The 16,692-nt window shown below is 51.3% G+C and overlaps 1 protein-coding gene across 4 annotated transcripts in view; it reads right to left on the bottom strand.

The window, feature by feature from the left end:
* Nucleotides 1–16,269, bottom strand: part of GSN (gelsolin) — a 54,157-nt gene extending 37,888 nt beyond the window's left edge. The window contains exons 1-4 of one of the 4 annotated variants that reach the window (XM_028107605.2): nucleotides 16,169–16,264; nucleotides 15,413–15,616; nucleotides 14,897–15,105; nucleotides 4,786–4,876 (exon numbers count right to left, since the gene is read on the bottom strand). Coding sequence is in view for 1 of the 4 variants with exons in the window: in XM_028107603.2 (XP_027963404.1) it covers nucleotides 726–767 (42 nt within the window). In the remaining 3 variants the exon portion in view is untranslated. Of the gene's footprint in view, nucleotides 1–725; nucleotides 795–4,785; nucleotides 4,877–14,896; nucleotides 15,106–15,412; nucleotides 15,617–16,168 lie in introns of those variants that run through there. The other 3 variants (XM_028107606.2, XM_028107604.1, XM_028107603.2) reach the window with 3 other exon arrangements.
* Nucleotides 16,270–16,692: the final 423 nt, after the last annotated feature.

The raw sequence follows: 16,692 nt of genomic DNA, 5'->3' as shown, positions 1-16,692 counted from the left end.
GATAAGTACTTATAAGCTTTTTCTTGTTGATAATGCTTCCCCCAAACCCATGGCTAGCATCATGCCCATTTTATAGGCAGGGAAACTAAGGTTCAGAGGCGTTCACCCAAGGTAGCACAGTTAGGAAGTGCAGAGCAGGGTCTGAATCTAGGCCTATGTACGTCTGAGGTCTTCCTCTCGTGCCTATATACCTTTAAAACATACCTACTGCATGCATTGGCATGCAGGTCGTAGCTCATCAGACATACGGTGGATGGCCACAGTCGGTGCTCAACTACAGATGCCCCTCCCCTTCCGCCTTTCCTCCCAGGCCCGTAAGGGAGCACACATGAACTCAGGGTCATCACTCAGTGGGAGCACAAGGCAGGGAGCACCCAGGGCCTAAAGAGCCATAGAGGAGGAAGATCTGAGGCAGAGCCTGAAGAACGAAGAGAGGTTTTTCTCTGGGGAACGGGGAACCGGTCAAGTCAGGAGGAGGGAGCAGCAAAGGCAAAGGCTCAGAGGTGTGACCCACATAGAGCAATGCAAACACTGTAGAGGCATGGCTGGGGAAGGGGTCTGACTGCCAGGAGTGCTGGCCTGGTCCCGGGCAGTAGGGAGAACAGGATCAGAGCTGGTTTCTGCTCTGCAGAGGGCCTGGCTGGCAGCTGACCTGGGAGAGTTGGACTCCCCCTGGAGGCCCTCCTCTGAGCAGGCTTCAGGGACCACCGCAGATCCCTACTCACCCATGGGTCAGAATCTCCTCCAAGGGCCTCTTCCTCGGCCATAGCTGGGCTGGGCAGAGAGCAGGCGAGCCTCTCCTTCCCACATCAACCTAATCACACAGGCCTATAAATAGGACCCTGTGGCTTAGTCTGAAATAGCTTTGCCAGGCCCAACTCCGAAGCCATCACATGGGCACACATGGTTCCGGAAATGGTCCTTGACACATTGGCACATTAAAAACCAAAACTTCCTCAGGAAACTATTGTTCATGCTCTAATTCACTTTCTTAAACATGAAGCAGTAGGCTGGGGAGCAGAGCCCACCCAACTCCTGCTGATGACTGGAGACGGGCCTTGTGAGCCCTTCTCTGCTTCGTACTCTCTGGGGACCCCGAGCAAGCCAATACCTCTCTCTGGGCCTCAATTTCCCCAAATGTAATGACGGTGGTTGCATGATTTTCTCAGGGCCTGTCTAGCCAGGATACTCCCTGGAAATGTCCAGGAGAGCTTCTAGCCCCAAAATGCTCATTCCATTGTTACCCCTCCCCCCATCAACTTGGGAATTTTTTTTTTTTTTTTTAATTATCAGTGTTTGAAAAGTGAGAATTGCAAGTGGGAGAAATTAACAGGTCCGAGCCCTGCCACTGAAGGGCTGGGTGACCTTAGATGAGTCACTGTCTCTCTCTGGGCCCCAGATTCCTCAGCCAAAAGATAGAGGTTGGTGGGATGATTACAGATTTGAGGCCACAGAGGACTCCCCAAGGGGTAGGCTGGAACACAATGGGGCTGTTACCAACCGACAGGGAAATAAACATAATTGAGCTGTCTACACCAGGCCCATGCTTAGGACTTTATTTTCCCATTGGTGATCCTCAGCAATCCTCTATCACCCCCATTTTCACAGGTGAGTAAACTGAGGCTAAGGGATTAAGGGATGTGACAGGCAAGTCAGGGCCAGAGTGACGTTTCAGGCTCAGACCATTGCCTCTGGTGCCCAGGATGTAACCGCACTTGGTACTGCATTGAAATGGTGTTGGTGGCTCAGGAGTGCCGACCAACGGGGACATAACCCAATAAGGGCAGGGGACAGAAAGGGGAAGAGTATTTTACTGTGTGTGTGTGTGTGTGTGTGTGTGTGTGTGTGTGTGTGTGTGTGCGTGTGCAGGTGGGTGGGAGTGACCAGGCTTCACCCAGTGACACTCATTCTCTCCAACCAGTTGACCCTCCCACTTCTCTCCCCTCCGCCTCCCACCTGTTCTCAAATTGCATTGTGCAAATCACTCCTTAGCTCAAAGCCTGTCCATGGCTCCCTGGCACCCAGAGGATTGAGACCCAGCATCTCGGGCCACTCCCCACCTCGGCCCCACATTCCTGCTTTAGCCACACTGCTCACTAGTCCCTAAGCACAGCGGCTCTGGGTGGCCTTTGCACACGTGACTCCCTTGGCTGGAATGTCCCGGTGCCCCCTTAGCCCAGCGCTTGACGTAGAGTAGGAAATGCCCTCCTGGCTCCTGGAGACAGTGCACTCTGGGCCTCAGCCCCCACAAATCTGGATTTCCAAGGGCAGGGTGGGATCTAACTCACCTCCCCTCTGCAGTGCAGAAGCTCAGCAAGGGTTGGCCAGGTAAATGAAAAGATGCAAAGAGCAGAGAATGCTGGAAAGTGCACATTTCCCAGGACTGACCAACACCAAGCCCGGAAGCCTCTACTGAGGCATAGCGTCAGGACACCACGCTGTGGCAGAGCCAAAAATTACACCCTCAGAACGGGTCAGAGTCAGGGACCTGCGCTAGCTCTCTCAAGGGCTCCCCCTAATAAGGCAATCTGTGCAGGTCTCTCTCCTGCTTTAAAACTTCCAGTGGTGCCCCAGTGGTTTAGGATAAAAATCCAAACTCTGACCAACGCCCCCAAGGGCCTGCATGCCTTGGGTGCTGCCTGGTCTCCAGGGCCTTCCATGGTCATGATCATGCTCCTCTCTTCCAGTTCCTCCCATGGTCATGTTCCTCTCTTCCTCTTACTCAACGACTCCGCATGCAACATCCTGCCTCACAACCACATGTCCGTGCTGTTCCCCGAGCCTGGGGGCTCCCTTCCCTGCTCACACAGCCACCTGCCGTCCCCTCTCCAGGTCTGGGCTTTCTCAGGGAGGCCTCAGTCCTGTGTCGGGTCAATATGCCACCACACCCACCCACGTGCTCTTATAACCCTAGTCATCTCCTTCTCAGCTGGGTCTGTTATGTGTATCATGGCTGAGTGCTGTAAGCCCCAACACCGCACGGCCCATGAGGGATGGGAAAATCTTGTTCTTTGCTGATGCTCTAACACCGGTTCCGGGCCCAGGTATCTGGTGAGGCACACATGATTGAATGAATGAGCAAAGGAGCAAATGAACCTATATGTGTAATTCAAGACCAGAAGGTGGTGAGAATCCTGGTGAACATCGGAGGCAGGAAGACAAGGCCCTAAGAAGATCAGAGAAATGGCAGATCAACTGAGAGGGGGCAGCTTCCCAGGAGCAACAAGGAGAGCGCTTCCGGAAGGAAAGGTATCCAGTGCTGCAGCAGGTGGTACGTGGAGACCTGAGGAAGTGCCATCGGATTTTGACAAGTAGGAGGTCCCTGGGGCCCCCTGGTCGAACCCCAGTTCAGCAGAGGTAGGCTTGAGGCGGGGCGCACTGCAAGGGGGCAGCACTTGAAGGGGGTGGGGTAGCAAAGCTCTTATTAACAGGTACTCAGCTGGGCCTGAGCCAGCCTGGCCTGGCAGGGTCTGCAGAAGTGGTGAAGACAGAAGACAGGTCCCTGTGTCCTTGCTGTCAAAAGCATTGGCAGAGCGTAACACTCTTTGGTGACAGATCACTTTGAGGCAATTCAGCTCTGGGAACTGTCAGTGCTCAGGCCCCAAAGCAGGAGCATCAGAACAAAGACTGGCCCCAGCTCCCTCCCTTCTGGGCAGCCATCAAGGCTGGCCCTTTGGCTACAGAACCCTTAGGGCGCAGCTGAAGTGGGCCAAGTCACATCTCTATGCCTAGCCAGCCTTCTAGGAATCCCTGGGTTTGTTGACAAAGCATTCCGGAGACCATCAGAAGGCCCCTGCATCTAAGCTCTAGGAAAGAGGAACAGCTCCGAGGAGTGTCACCACCCGAAAGCCAGCCGGGCCACAGCAAATGAGTAAACCCTGGAGTCATTCGGCCCCCTTCTCCTTTTGGCCCCCAAGGGTGATGTCATGAGCTGGGGGGTGCTTTCCAGGCTCTCCGCACAGTTGCTATTAGAAATTCACTTCTGTTCCGGCACTGGAGGCTGGGTTTTTCCCCTGGTAGGGATCCTTCCCACTTTGCAGCTCACAAAGCTCTTGAGCATCTACAAGCTTGTACAGTCCTCACAACCTTGTTAGGTGGGTGAGTGGGAGACCAATACACCCATTTTACAGGCGGGGAAACTGAGGCCTAAACTGGGTCATGAAGTGGGTCCCTTGCTTCCAGCCCAGAGCGCTGCATGCCCACCCACTGCGCGTCAGCCTCCTACAGCAGGTCACCTGTGAATCGGATAGTCATGTTGGCCCTCTCCTGCCTCTTGTCCCAGGTGGGTATGACTCATCCACCTCCCTGTGACTCACACAGCTTGGGTACTCCTCCTACGGTCAACAAGCCTGGAGACTTGGCAGCCAGGGCCCAGCTTTTTCTCACCTCTCCAAAGCCTCGGGGGAGAATTCCTGGACCTCCAGGGAATTCACCCTCTTACAGAAGAGCTAACAGAGGCCTTGAGAGGGAAAGCAACTTTCCTACAGCCACACAGTGAGAACATGGCACAGCGAGGATAGGGGCCCAGGGCGCCCTGGCACCCAGCCCAGCCCTTGTGTCTTCCCCACACGATCACCCTTGCCCGGCCTCCCTCACAAGGGAGAGCAAGGAACAAATGAGGCAATGGGCAGGAACGCACTCTGGGCTTTACTAGAGAAACCTCAGGGACTCCCTTTGAATCCACGGCAGTGACCAGCAGCTGTTTCCACTGTCCCTTCCAGACTCCCCTGGGCAGCCAGAACTGGGTTTAGGAGGATGTAGGGGTGTCTGCTCTGCTCCACCTACCTTGCAGGGCTGTGAGGGGGAAGAGGACTGCTCCGTGCAGAGGTGCCGGGACCACGTCAGAGGCACGGTACAAGGGAGTTATCAGCACCACCTGTAAATAAAGGGCCAAGAATCTCAACATCAGGCACTCGAGATCATCTGGTCAAATCCCCGTTTGATACTTCCACTCGTCCCCAGCACCCACCACCACAGTCACACAGCCTCTACTTGCACACTTCAAGCAATGGAGCACTCACTTCCTGCCAGGGCTGTAAGACCTTCTGTTGAAGAGTTTAGCTGGTTGAAAGAACTGTCCTGAGGATGGGCTAAAATCTCTCCCCCTATGCTGGTTCTTGCTCTATCTGCTCAGATCACCCAGAATAGGTCTGTCACCCTATTTCCCAATGGCTCCTTAGAGAAAAAGACAGTGATCTTGGGCCCCTCAAGTCTTCTACAAGTTGTATGCCCTCTTTCCTCCAGCTTTTCCTGAGACCAGACCAGGTGTCTGGTTCCCTCCCTCACCCCCTTCCCTGATCAGCTCCAAATGAACCTTGTCCCTATTGACAGCACAAGACCCAAAATTTGACATTCAGGCGAGCTCTATCCAGGGCAGGGCAAGCAGAACTCTCACCTCCATCATTCTAGATATCATGCCTCTATTAATCCAACCTAAAATCCCATTTGCATGTAAGGCAACCCCAGGGCATGTCTGAATTCAGCTTATGGTCAACTTCAGAGCTATGGTTCAGGATTCTGGAGTTAGACAAAATGACGCCTCATTTAACTAACTGCATAACTTGATCAGGTTACTTCACCCTGAGTCTCAGATTCCTTCTCTGTAAAAGAAGGATTATGTCAGAACTTATTCCATAGGCTATTATAAGGATTAAATGAGATAAGATATGTCAAGGGTTTTGAACAGCATATGTTTACTCTGATTGTTAATTAAATCTCTAAACCTTTTTCTAAAAATTGTATTTTTCTCATTCTGTGCTTGTGCAGTCTGGGGACCCAAGCTGTTTACATGCTGTATCCCCACTTCTACACCTAAGCCTTGCTCTACCATTGTAAGACCCTGTGATCGTTATCTGGCAACAGGTCTTTCTCTCCCATCAGGCTGGGAGCCCTGCCAGTTTGCTTTGCCTCTGAAATTCTGGTCCTGGCCCATGAGCTGGCAAACAGCAGGACCAGTGGATTTATATGCTAAAGGAGTGAAAGAAGGAGCAGCCAACACTGGCCCCACAGTGACTTGTGCCTCCCAGCCCTTTGGCCCCCTGCCTTTCAGGGACAAACTAGATCTGCACCCTTCCTCATTCCCCAGAGCCCCAGTTATCCACATTCAGGGGGGCAGCTAAGCAAGCTGGCTCCTGCCTACATTGGAAAATTTCTCTGCCCAAACCAGCTTCTCCAAGCTGAGGAGAGAGTCCAAGATCCCAAATGCTGTGGGGCCCTGCAGGCTGCCGGGATTAAGACACCAGTGAGCCCTGTTCTCAGCTGACAGTCAATGGCCTAGGCATTCCCGGTGTATTTCTGCATTGTGAGTGGCGTACATAGCAAAGCAGGGGATCTGAAAAAGAGGCTGACTGCTTATCTGGCACTGGTGTCCATCCCAGCTCTGTGGGCCTTCCTCAGAGAGTTCCACCTGGAACTTCTTGGTTCCAAGGATAGATCAAAGCAGAGTTGGGTTGTATTGTGTTCCTGCAAGTGACTAAAGACCTCTCACTTTCTGTTAACTCTGTGTGAGGACAAGCCTTTGAAATCCAGCCCGCTTTTCCTCTACACACCTCCAAATCACCCTCTCATCCTCACTGGTGGTGCTACATTTCTTCCCAAATGTAATCTGTTCCTCCCCTGATGTTCCCCATCTCAGCAACAGCACCACCAGCCACCATCCACAGCCTGGGCCAGACTAGACACCAGGGCACCACCCTCCTCAACCTCCCCTGCTCTGTCACTCAGGCCTCCAACACCACCTCCCCCCGCCATGCCCTGCCCTGCCCTGCCCTGCCGTTCTGCTCAAACGCATCTTCTTGTCTCCACCCCCACTACCAACAGCCAGGTTCAGGTACCACCACCTGTCATCTGGGTGACTGCAGTGGTCCCCCCACCTCCTCTCTCCCCTATGGTGCAAGCCCAGACCATGTCACTCCTCTGCTCAGACTCCACCATGGTTCCCCTAGAGCCCCAGAGATAAAGTCCAAGACCCTCAGTGAACTTTTCAGTGTCCTTCATGATCTGCTGCTGCTGGTCCCATGAGCTTCAGCCTCTTCAGTTCCTGTCTTCCACCCACACCCCTCCAAGCTCCAGCCAGGCGAAGCTGCACTCTCTGCCCTCTGAGTCCGCATGTAATCTTCACAGAGTCTCCTGTCTTCCATCCCTGTTCTTCATTTCTCCTTCCACTCATGATCAAGCCCAGTTTCCTCCAGGAAGTTTGCTCTAACCTCTCCTCCTCCGTGAGGGTGAGCTCCTCTGGGCTCCCCCACGGCCTCTAGTCTTCCCTGTCACACTGGACTATGGTCCGTTTCCTGGTTAGCCTCCCCAGTTAGACTAAGATCTGTTCCCATGGATCCCAGCGCCAGCGCTGGGGTCACCACAGCTCAAGATTCACCAAAGGAAGAAGCTAGGAAATCACACGCATGCACACATGCATATACACATGCATATATGTATATGAGTAAACATACACTCATGCACATGTGCATTTACAGACAGCTAAGAGCACAGGTGCTGCCACCTATGGGCAAAATGAGCATTATACTCTTCCCCAGGCTCTGGACGGGAGAAGCCCCAGAGACGCCAATTCAGCTGTGTTTAGCATTAACTCCAGCTAACACCAAGTTGGTCTGTTTCCCATTCTGGACCTTAAGGCTGCAACAACTTAAAAACAAGATCCACAAACCACTCACTCTAGTCCACCACCCACATGCTCCAGAGGGAGTCATAAAGAGAGATGTTTCCTTCCAGGACTCACCATCCCAGTCTGGGGCCTGTGGGGGCGCCTGTTTACTGAATTATATCTTAGAAAGGGGGAGAAGGCACAGTCTGTTAGTGCTGCCCACCAGTGGAGGGGCTGGCCTTTGGGTGGAGAGCTCACTGTTAGTGACATTGTGCAAGTCACCAGGAACCCCATATGTCTAGCTGGCTGAAGAGGAGCTTCCTGCCCTGGGGGTGGGGTGGGGGGAGGCCCGAAGCCGGAGGTGTTTTTTCTAAAAGACTGCTCCCAGCATAATGGGAGGACTTTCAGATTTCGTGGGAGAAACATGATCTCTGCCTCGCAATCCCTGAAGGGTTCAAATAGCCACCACAATGACAACCCTGCTTTTCTGAGCACCTACCAAGTATTAAACTCTTGACATACATCATGTCTCATCGTCATGATACTCTGCCAAGCAGATATCATGGTTCCTGTTTTGTGAAGGAAGGGTACAAGCTCAGAGAGGTGAAGTAATGTGCTCAGTCACACAACTAAGATGTCTACACAGTTCCCACCAAGGCAGGCTGCCTCGCGGACTTCTTGGTCTCGCTAAGTTTCAGGCATTAAGGCTCGCTCTCTTGCACAGAGAAAAACACAAAGCTTTGGTTACTCTAGATCAGGGGTTAGCAAACTTTTCCTGTAAAGGGCCAGTTAGTAAATATGTTAGGCTTTACAGGCCCCATACCTTGTCTGTTGCATATTCTTTCTTGTTTGGTTTTAGGTTTGGGTTTTTTGGGTTTTGTTTGTTTGTTTTTACAGCCTTTTAAAACAATGTAAAAACCATTCTTAGCTCAAAGGCATACAATCACAGGCTGAGGCCTCCCCAGAGCTGTAGTTTGCAGCCTACAGACTCAAGAGAAGAATGTCTATAATCTTAAGTATACAACTTCTGGTGGAAATAGTTATAAGACGAATGCTAGGTCCTTCAGCTGTGTTTCTCCTGCTTCAGATGGTTTCCTGCTGAGTCGCACTCTCCTAAAAAAGGGCTCTACCTGGCTCTGCAATTAGCAACAAAATATTTCAAGGGCTGTTCAGATTCTAGAAACTCAGCTGTGGACTAAACAGTTTGACTCCACATAGAGAACAAAAGCGAGAGGCAAATTTGATGGGTAGAAAGAACCTCTACCGTAAGACACTAAGAGATCTAGGCTCTGGTCTGGGCCCTGAACAAGGGATTTAGAATCTTACTATGCAAAGTGTGGTCCCTGGACCAGCAACTTCTGCATTACCTGGGATCTCATTAGAAACGCAGAGCCTCAGGCCCCACCCCAGAGCTAGTGAACCAGAATCTGAGTTTTCACAAAATGCCCAAGTGATCCATGTTCACAATAAGTTTGAGATCTGCCAAAACATCTTTCATGTCCAACTTCAATATTGTTACCACAACCCTTTCCCTGAGGAAAGAGTTTAAAGACATCTTTCTTTATGTCATTCTATTTATTAAGTCTCTGACCTATCATCTGCACTAGGCACCCCATTTTGATGCACAATCAACAGACCAAGACCTGCTGTTGGATCTTGAAATCAAACCTTTGACTGGCAGAAAAGTAGAGGGAGGAGAACCAGAGAAGGTGCCACTCCCCATTTCACAGTTGGGGGGAAATCAGGCATGACTTTCCCAAGACTATGCTGCCAAGGAAAACGAGGGGCCTAACCATTGCTTCATCTTCCCAGGCCTTGGGTTTAATAATTGAACTCGTTTTGGTTTAGATGATAACTTACAAAATCTCACAAGTGGTGGAGTAGCAACCAAGGGGCTCGCTGTGTGCTTTACGATAATTAATTGCTGTCTCTGGGCCTAAGTATCCCTGGTCGTGAAGTAAGAGGCGGGGCCAGGCAAGTCCCAAGGTCTAACTGTAAAAGCTGGAATCTGAAAGAACGATTTCGAGGCAAAAAGGCAGTCAGGAGAGGAGCCTTCTGCTGGTGGTCACCACAGTCCCACCAAATTCTCAGGGCTGATAACACAAAGGCAAGCCCATCATCCTAAGCGTGGAGGCAGAGCAGTGACCTGGCTTAAGCTCAAGGTCTTACTGCAAATCCCAAGCAGAAACTGGAAATGAGAACAGGCTTCTCTCTCTGCTTCCTCAGCTTGGGACCATAATTGTTATCCTTACCGATGCTGAACTGTGCAAATGTATTTGCTAAATAAAAGAATGAAGTACGATGTTTTGGGGGAAATGGTCCCTGAGCCTTCTAGTAAGACAGCTAGAACTTTGATAACCAGCTTTTGACGTTCCACCAAGAAGGCTGCCACCCTCATAAATGGCTGCTGGGAATAAGAGCTGCTGGGGCCTTCTGGGCAGCAATTTGGTAAAATGCAGCAAAGGTTGTAAAATGCACCATTTTGACCCAGTAACTCCATTTCTTGGGCTCTCTTTTAGGAAATAATGAAAGAAGACTAACTTATACACTAGGATGTTCATTGCAGCATTGTTTATAAGCAGCCAAAATGCCTGATAATAGAGGAAAGTGAACCATGGTATAGTCCCACTTAGATACAACAAGAGAGGGATGAAAAAGCAGGTTGGCATATATCATTTTCATAATAAAAAAAATAAAACTTGGGGTTTTTTTTTTTACAAATAAAATGCATTATTTCATTTCTTTAATCCCCCAGACTATCAGAATGAAAGATTTTAAATAGAAATAGACATGCATTTATCTACTTAGGTAGAGAATACTTCTCAAATTCTTCTAAAAATTAAATTTACAGTCCATAACAACATGAGAAAATATTTATGTCATCATGTTGAAAAAAAAAGTCAGCATAGAAAAATTATAAATGTGGTATGACCATAATTATATAGGGGTAAAAAAAATGTGCTGCAAATATCAGGAAGGAAATGCCTCCAAATGTTAGCAGCGATTATCTCCCGTTGGCAGATTTATGGACAGTTCTTATTTTTTTATTTGCTAAATTTCCTTATCATAAGCATTCATTATAATTAGAAAAGGAAGGCAGGGGGGAAAGTCCTTGGAGGAAAGGAGGAAAAAGCACCCCATTTCTTTGGCTGGGTGATAGACGTTGGGGAGGGTATGTGCTATGGTGAGCGCTGTGAATTGTGCAAGACTGTTGAATCACAGATCTGTACCTCTGAAACAAATAATGCAATATATGTTAAGGAAAAAAAAAAGATAGCAGGAGGGGAAGAATGAAGGGGAGTAAATCGGAGGGGGAGACGAACCATGAGAGACGATGGACTCTGAAAAACAAACTGAGGGTTCTAGAGGGGAGAGGGGTGGGCAGATGGGTTAGCCTGGTGATGGGTATTAAAGAGGGCACATTCTGCGTGGAGCACTGGGTGTTATGCGCAAACAATGAATCATGGAACACTACATCAAAAACTAATGATGTAATGTATGGTGATTAACATAATAAAAAAATTTTAAAAAGCACCTCATTTCCCATGAGGATACCACCCATACCACTTTGCCACTCCCCAAAAATTAACTAGTATTTACTGTGTCCACTGAGGGCCCAGCCTCGCCACATCGCTTACACAAAGGAGGTTAAGGGCCAGGCCCCACCCTGAAGGCTCATATATACCATCTATCCTTTGCTTGGCAAATAAGCCAGACCCACATGATATCCTTGTTGAGGTTGGAACGTAATAACACTATTTGTTTAATCAGTTTAGCAAGATAAATGAAACTACTCCCACTGGTGTGGCTCCTTCACTGAGTTCCCTGAGATGCTATGGCTGAAACCATTTCTGGAGCCCCCTGGGGAAGAACAGGTTTCAGGGATCCTGTTATCCCTTAGTCTAAGCATTGAATGCAAGAGGTACAAGAGGCTCCCTCTGAGGCAGAACAAGCAAGGCCCCATTAGGGACCAGGATGGGGAGCCAGGCAGGAACCTAAATGGCCGTGAGGTTATTGGGAGCTCACATCTCCAAACTTGACCTTCCTCATCGACAAATTAGGGCCCATCATGACAACCTCAGGGCTATTGTGAGGCTCAAAGAAAAGAAGGTAAATCATTTCACCTCTCTAGGCTGAGCCTCAGTTTCCCTGTCTGTGAAATGGAGGCAATATCTCCTCCCTCACAGGGCTGTGAAAAGACCAGACAAGACGGAGAACACACACAGCAAGCATGCTCCCCATGGCGGCCATGATTCTTATTGCTTGCAGAACAGGGAATAAGATACATAAATGAATCTTGGGCCTCAACTTCCTTATCTGCACTATGGGGTAAACAATTAAAAAAATCCACAAAGACCAAAGTCATGAACAGCAGCTGCATCTCCAGCTGGTGCTGGTGCAGGTTAAACATAATGACTGCTGTGGGCTCACTTTGAGGTCCACGTTCATGCACTGAGCACAAAACCCTCTGACTCTGAGACCATCAGAGCCAGGAAAGCCTAATATTATCCTGCCCACCCCTCTAGTGCAGGGTGCGCCCTGAAGCCCAGAGAAAGACACACATTAGCACAAGTCACCCAGTACTTTGTCAGTGGCAAAACCAGGACCCAAGTCCAGGCCTTCTGCTGCCCAGCCTTGCCCACTGTGCCTACTGCTTTTCTCTGCTCTGCCCTCAAATTACTGATGTGGTCCCAGGCCAGGGCAGGGGAGAGCAAGCATATGATGGGGGAGTGCAGCGGGGAGCGGGGCAGGGAGGGCGAAGCCCGCGAGCAGCAGGAACCCAGCCTGCCTGTGGGCTACAAACTCACAAACCACATCAGGCTGAAATATGACACACGCTCACTCAGTTGAAAGGGAGGAGACAGTTTTATTTAACATACCCTGGCTGCCTAAACACTGCTCTCTCCCTTTCCCTCCCCAGAAAAATGCATACCTCCCAGGACCTGCTTTTCCCTGCTTCTGCCAAAGGGCAGGGAGATGGTCCTGGCTGGGACCCCAACTCACAGAGTGACCTAGGACAAGGGATCTTGTGTTCTCTCAGCCTTGATTCCCTGAAACAGAGGGGAGACTGACCTACACTTTGGAATCCTGTTGATAGTATAGGATGAGTTTCCCAACGGTGGTCCTGGGAGGCCCTTCAGACCTCTCTGCAGCAGAGCTGAGCTCCCCAAGCTGTGCACACAGCCACCGTGAAAACCCCAGCAGTTCTCATCATGTCAGGACTACAAGGAAACTTCAGGATAACATTTAGTGCAGGGATTAAGAGTCAGGGCTCTGTAGTCAGAATTCCAGAATCCGGGTGCCAGCATCTGGAAAAGGGGAAAGAGTAGTGCCGACAAAACCGGAGGCACATTATTTAGACTCAGGTACCTCATCTGGAAAAGGGGAAACAGTAGTGCCTACCTCAGAGGAACACTGGTGAGGAATCAAGGAAATAATTAACGTCCCTGTGGTTGATACACTAAAAGGCAGCTCTTTGTTATAATCATGCCAGCCAACATCACCCCCATTTCACAGATGAGGAAACTGAGGCCCAGAGAGCCAGGACTTGCCAAAGGTCACTCAGAAGAATGAAGGCTGCAGCTTCGCTCCCAAATCATTGCTTCTAATTCCTCTCAGTCCTGTGGTTTCTAATAAGTAAATATATACACTCAGAGGCTGTAGATACAGACTGTAAAGTTTGCTTGAAGAAAACCAGAGATCAATGCCTCAGCAAAGGACTACAGATCATGCAGAGATCATCTCAATGACCTACCCAGCAAATTCTTCTTTTTTTTTTTTTTAAGGAGTCCAACATGGGGCTTGAACTCATGACCCTGAGATCAAGACCTGAGCTGAGATCAAGACCTGAGCTGAGATGAAGAGTCAGACGCTTAACTGACTGAGCCACCCAGGCGTCCCTGCCTGGCAACTTCTCAAGAAAGACCCAAACTCCCCCTAGGAGTAGGAAGAAAGTGACCTATGGCACCGGATGGCTGAGAAGTGTAAGGCATCCAATCAACAGCTCTTGCCCATCATAGATTGGTAAAGTGCACACAAGGCTGCTAACCATAGCTACCTCTGGGGAAAGAAGGAGATCTGGAGGGATGAAGTTTACACTACACTCTTCTCTACGTTAGAATCTTTAGCAATATTTTTTCCCACTTTAAAAAAAAAAAAACCTGCAAAACTCGAAATAATTTAGCAGCCTTATCCAGTAGCTATCAGCCTGTTGTTTGCTTTTCAATGAAATTTAGAGCAGGTTCTAAGACCTTTGGCTGGGCTTCCTGAATCTGCAACTCTGATCCATCCTGGTGGCCACTGCTCTGGTTCAGACCTGCACTCTCTTTAACTTGGACCACGTAACACCCTCCTCCTGGTCCCCCTGCCTCCAGTTTGCCCCTTCTGATGCATGCCCTACATCAACCACCAGATTAGGGAAAGTTTTTATCGTCGTCTGCTCAAAACCTTTCTCAGCTTCTCATTGCCTTCAGGATAAAGTCCAAACCCTTAGTTTACAATCTTTATTTACGGTCTCAACTCTCACAACTGCACCGTTCCCTCATGGCCATTCTAGCCATGGACTGCTCAAGAAACCTCAGTACCTTTGTACAAACTGTTTCTGTTTCTTAGAATGTCTTTTCCCTCAACTCCTTTAACTTCTGGGAACCTAATACTTATTTTTGAGGCCTGGGTTGCCCTGACAGACTTAGTCACCCCTTTATGGGTTGAAATAACTCTCGGGATTGAATGAATGTTTCAATCACTATGGATGGGAAGTATCTTGAGGACAGAGAGCTTTGTCCTCCTGGAGGCTTTTGGGCCCTCACAGGGCAAGGCACAGAACACAGGCCCAGGCAAGTGTTGAATCGAGGAAGGAGGGAAGGAAGGAAATGTCATGAGAGGCAAACCCTACAGCCTCCCCACTCACCCCCAGCTGCCTGCTTTCCTAGGTTTATATTAGTCCATAATAAAAAAAGTCTATGGAAAATTCTGGAGTAAAGTTTCCTTCCCTGATTCACAAGGAAACCTTCTTTGCTGTTGTGTAACTCCCCCCCCCCCCCCGCCCCCCGTGCCAACACAAGCTCCCCGGCTGTTTACAATTTCCCTACATTTATAGATAGCAAGGCCTCAGAAAGGAAAATGGAATTTCAAAGGAGCTGGATGCTGCCCGACCTCCCATCCCATCCTTCCTCCTCTGCTCCAAGCCCCTTCCCATCCCCAAGAAACACCAAACAGCACCCCCAAGTGTGTGGGAGGGGAGGGGCAGGGATGTCTCAATGAATGGAACACTCAAGAAAGAGTAAAAAGCCCCACCAGCTAGAAGGACTCTGCCAACGGCCAACTGGAACTGGGTCCCAGCCCTGCCCCTTTGTCACAGTGTGACTGTGAGCCCATCGCAAGCTCTCGGGGCCCTGCAGTTCTCTCAGCTGCGGAATGGGGTTGCGGTGCGACTCCAGCAGGCCATGGTCACTGCAAGGTGCGGTGCAGCCAGCGGTCCCAGTGCGCTGGTCAGAAATGTCGTCCTGGGAGAACAGGCCATGCAGGATTTAGTCTGAAAAGTGTCTAGGAGCCGAACTAAAGCAGAGCCTCCTCCCAAGAGGCCCCGCCTTCCACAAAGCCCAGTTACCCGCCCCCCCCCCCCCCCCGGGAGATCCCTGAATGCCTTTCGCTCTTCAGAGTTCTGGGTGTTTTAAAGATACCCTCTCTGCTCTGTGGAAGGTGTAAGGGTGGGATAAAGGGTGTGTGTCTGGACAGATAAAGGGCTGCAAAAGAAGCCAATGTCCCCTGCCCACCCAAAGGCGCCCCCGCCTTCCAAAAACGTGGGCTTACCCTTGGCCACCGCCCAGAGTAGCCGGCCTGCACTGGAGCAGGGGGGACACGGCTGTGACCAGATCCGGGGGGTGATTAGCCCCCAGAAGAGATAGGGGCCCAAGGAGAATGGGAGACTCCAATCACTGTCGTCAACTCTGAGAGAAGTTTCCGTGTGAGTCAGAGAAAGGAACGTACACTGCAGGGCCGAGGAGGAGAAGGCACCTTCAGGTAACAAATGCAAGCAGATGTCAGACGAGTACAAGGAAGAAGTTTCTAACAGTCCTGGGCCCAAAAAGAGGAAGGAGGTGGAGGGTTCCTCATCGCCCGCGGAGAGCAGGCAAAGGCATTATTACCTTGGAGTCAAGGATCCGCTGAGGAGACTCCCCGGCGGAGCCACCGCCCAAACCGCGGACGCGCGGCTACCTGCAAGCCCGGGTGGGATACACCGAGTTGCCGTGGTGACTCCGAACCCAGTTCCCCAACCCGCGGGGGCGGGGTCAAGGTTAGCTCAGGTGCTTGCAGCCGAGCCCAGCGGGGCCTGTAGGTGGAGGCCCGGCCCCCTTCCTCCCCGGCCCTAGCCCCCCAGTCCAACCCTTCTTGGTCCCCTCAAAGACCAGCAAGGTGAGGGAGGAAGCCCCTCTCCAGCGATGCCCGGCGGCTGCCGGGACGAGCTCCAGACGCGGGCTAGCTCGGACCGGGAGGGGAGGGAGAAGAAGGACCCAGATGCCCGGGATCCCCAAGATGTCCGGGGCCGTGGCCGCCCCCCTCCCCTACCTGCTGCTGAGGCGCTGCGGACGGCTGCTGCGGGGTCCAGCTGCGCTCAGCTGGTTCCGGGCGGCGGGGCGGGGGCTTTGCGCTCGTTCGGCCGCGGTGGGCAGGGCGCGGGCGGGAGCCGCCCTCGGGGCGGGGCGGCCGGGCCGTGGGGCGGGGGAGGAGCGCCGGCCCCTGCCCGCAGGCAGCTGGGAGGGTGGCCACTCGGGCTCCAGGCTGGCGTGCGTCGAGTGCACTCTGTGTCACTTTAGCAGACCCCTCGCTACCTCCCCGCAAGGAAGGCATCCGGCCCCTCCTAGGAATAAACTGAGTCTCAGAGCACGGAGGGGTGATCTGCAGGAGGGAGGGGAGAGTGGGGGGAAGGAGACCCAGGGGAGCGGCCGGGCTGGCTGGGCTGGGGCCAAAGAGCTCAGTTGGGGTGGGCAGCGTGCCATGCTCCGCTGGGATCCACGGAGGCAGATTTCAGCTTTAGAGAGTTCCGACTTCAGGAGGCAAAGCCCTCCTCAGGAGAGGGCGAAATGGGCTAC

This window comes from Eumetopias jubatus, unplaced genomic scaffold (genome assembly GCF_037043125.1).
Source record: "Eumetopias jubatus isolate StellerSeaLion01/CBP00866 unplaced genomic scaffold, mEumJub1_p1.0 scaffold_15, whole genome shotgun sequence".
In the NCBI taxonomy this organism is placed as follows: domain Eukaryota; kingdom Metazoa; phylum Chordata; class Mammalia; order Carnivora; family Otariidae; genus Eumetopias; species Eumetopias jubatus.
The sequence above is the reverse complement of the archived record's forward strand: the minus strand, read 5'-3'. Positions and strand labels throughout refer to the sequence as shown.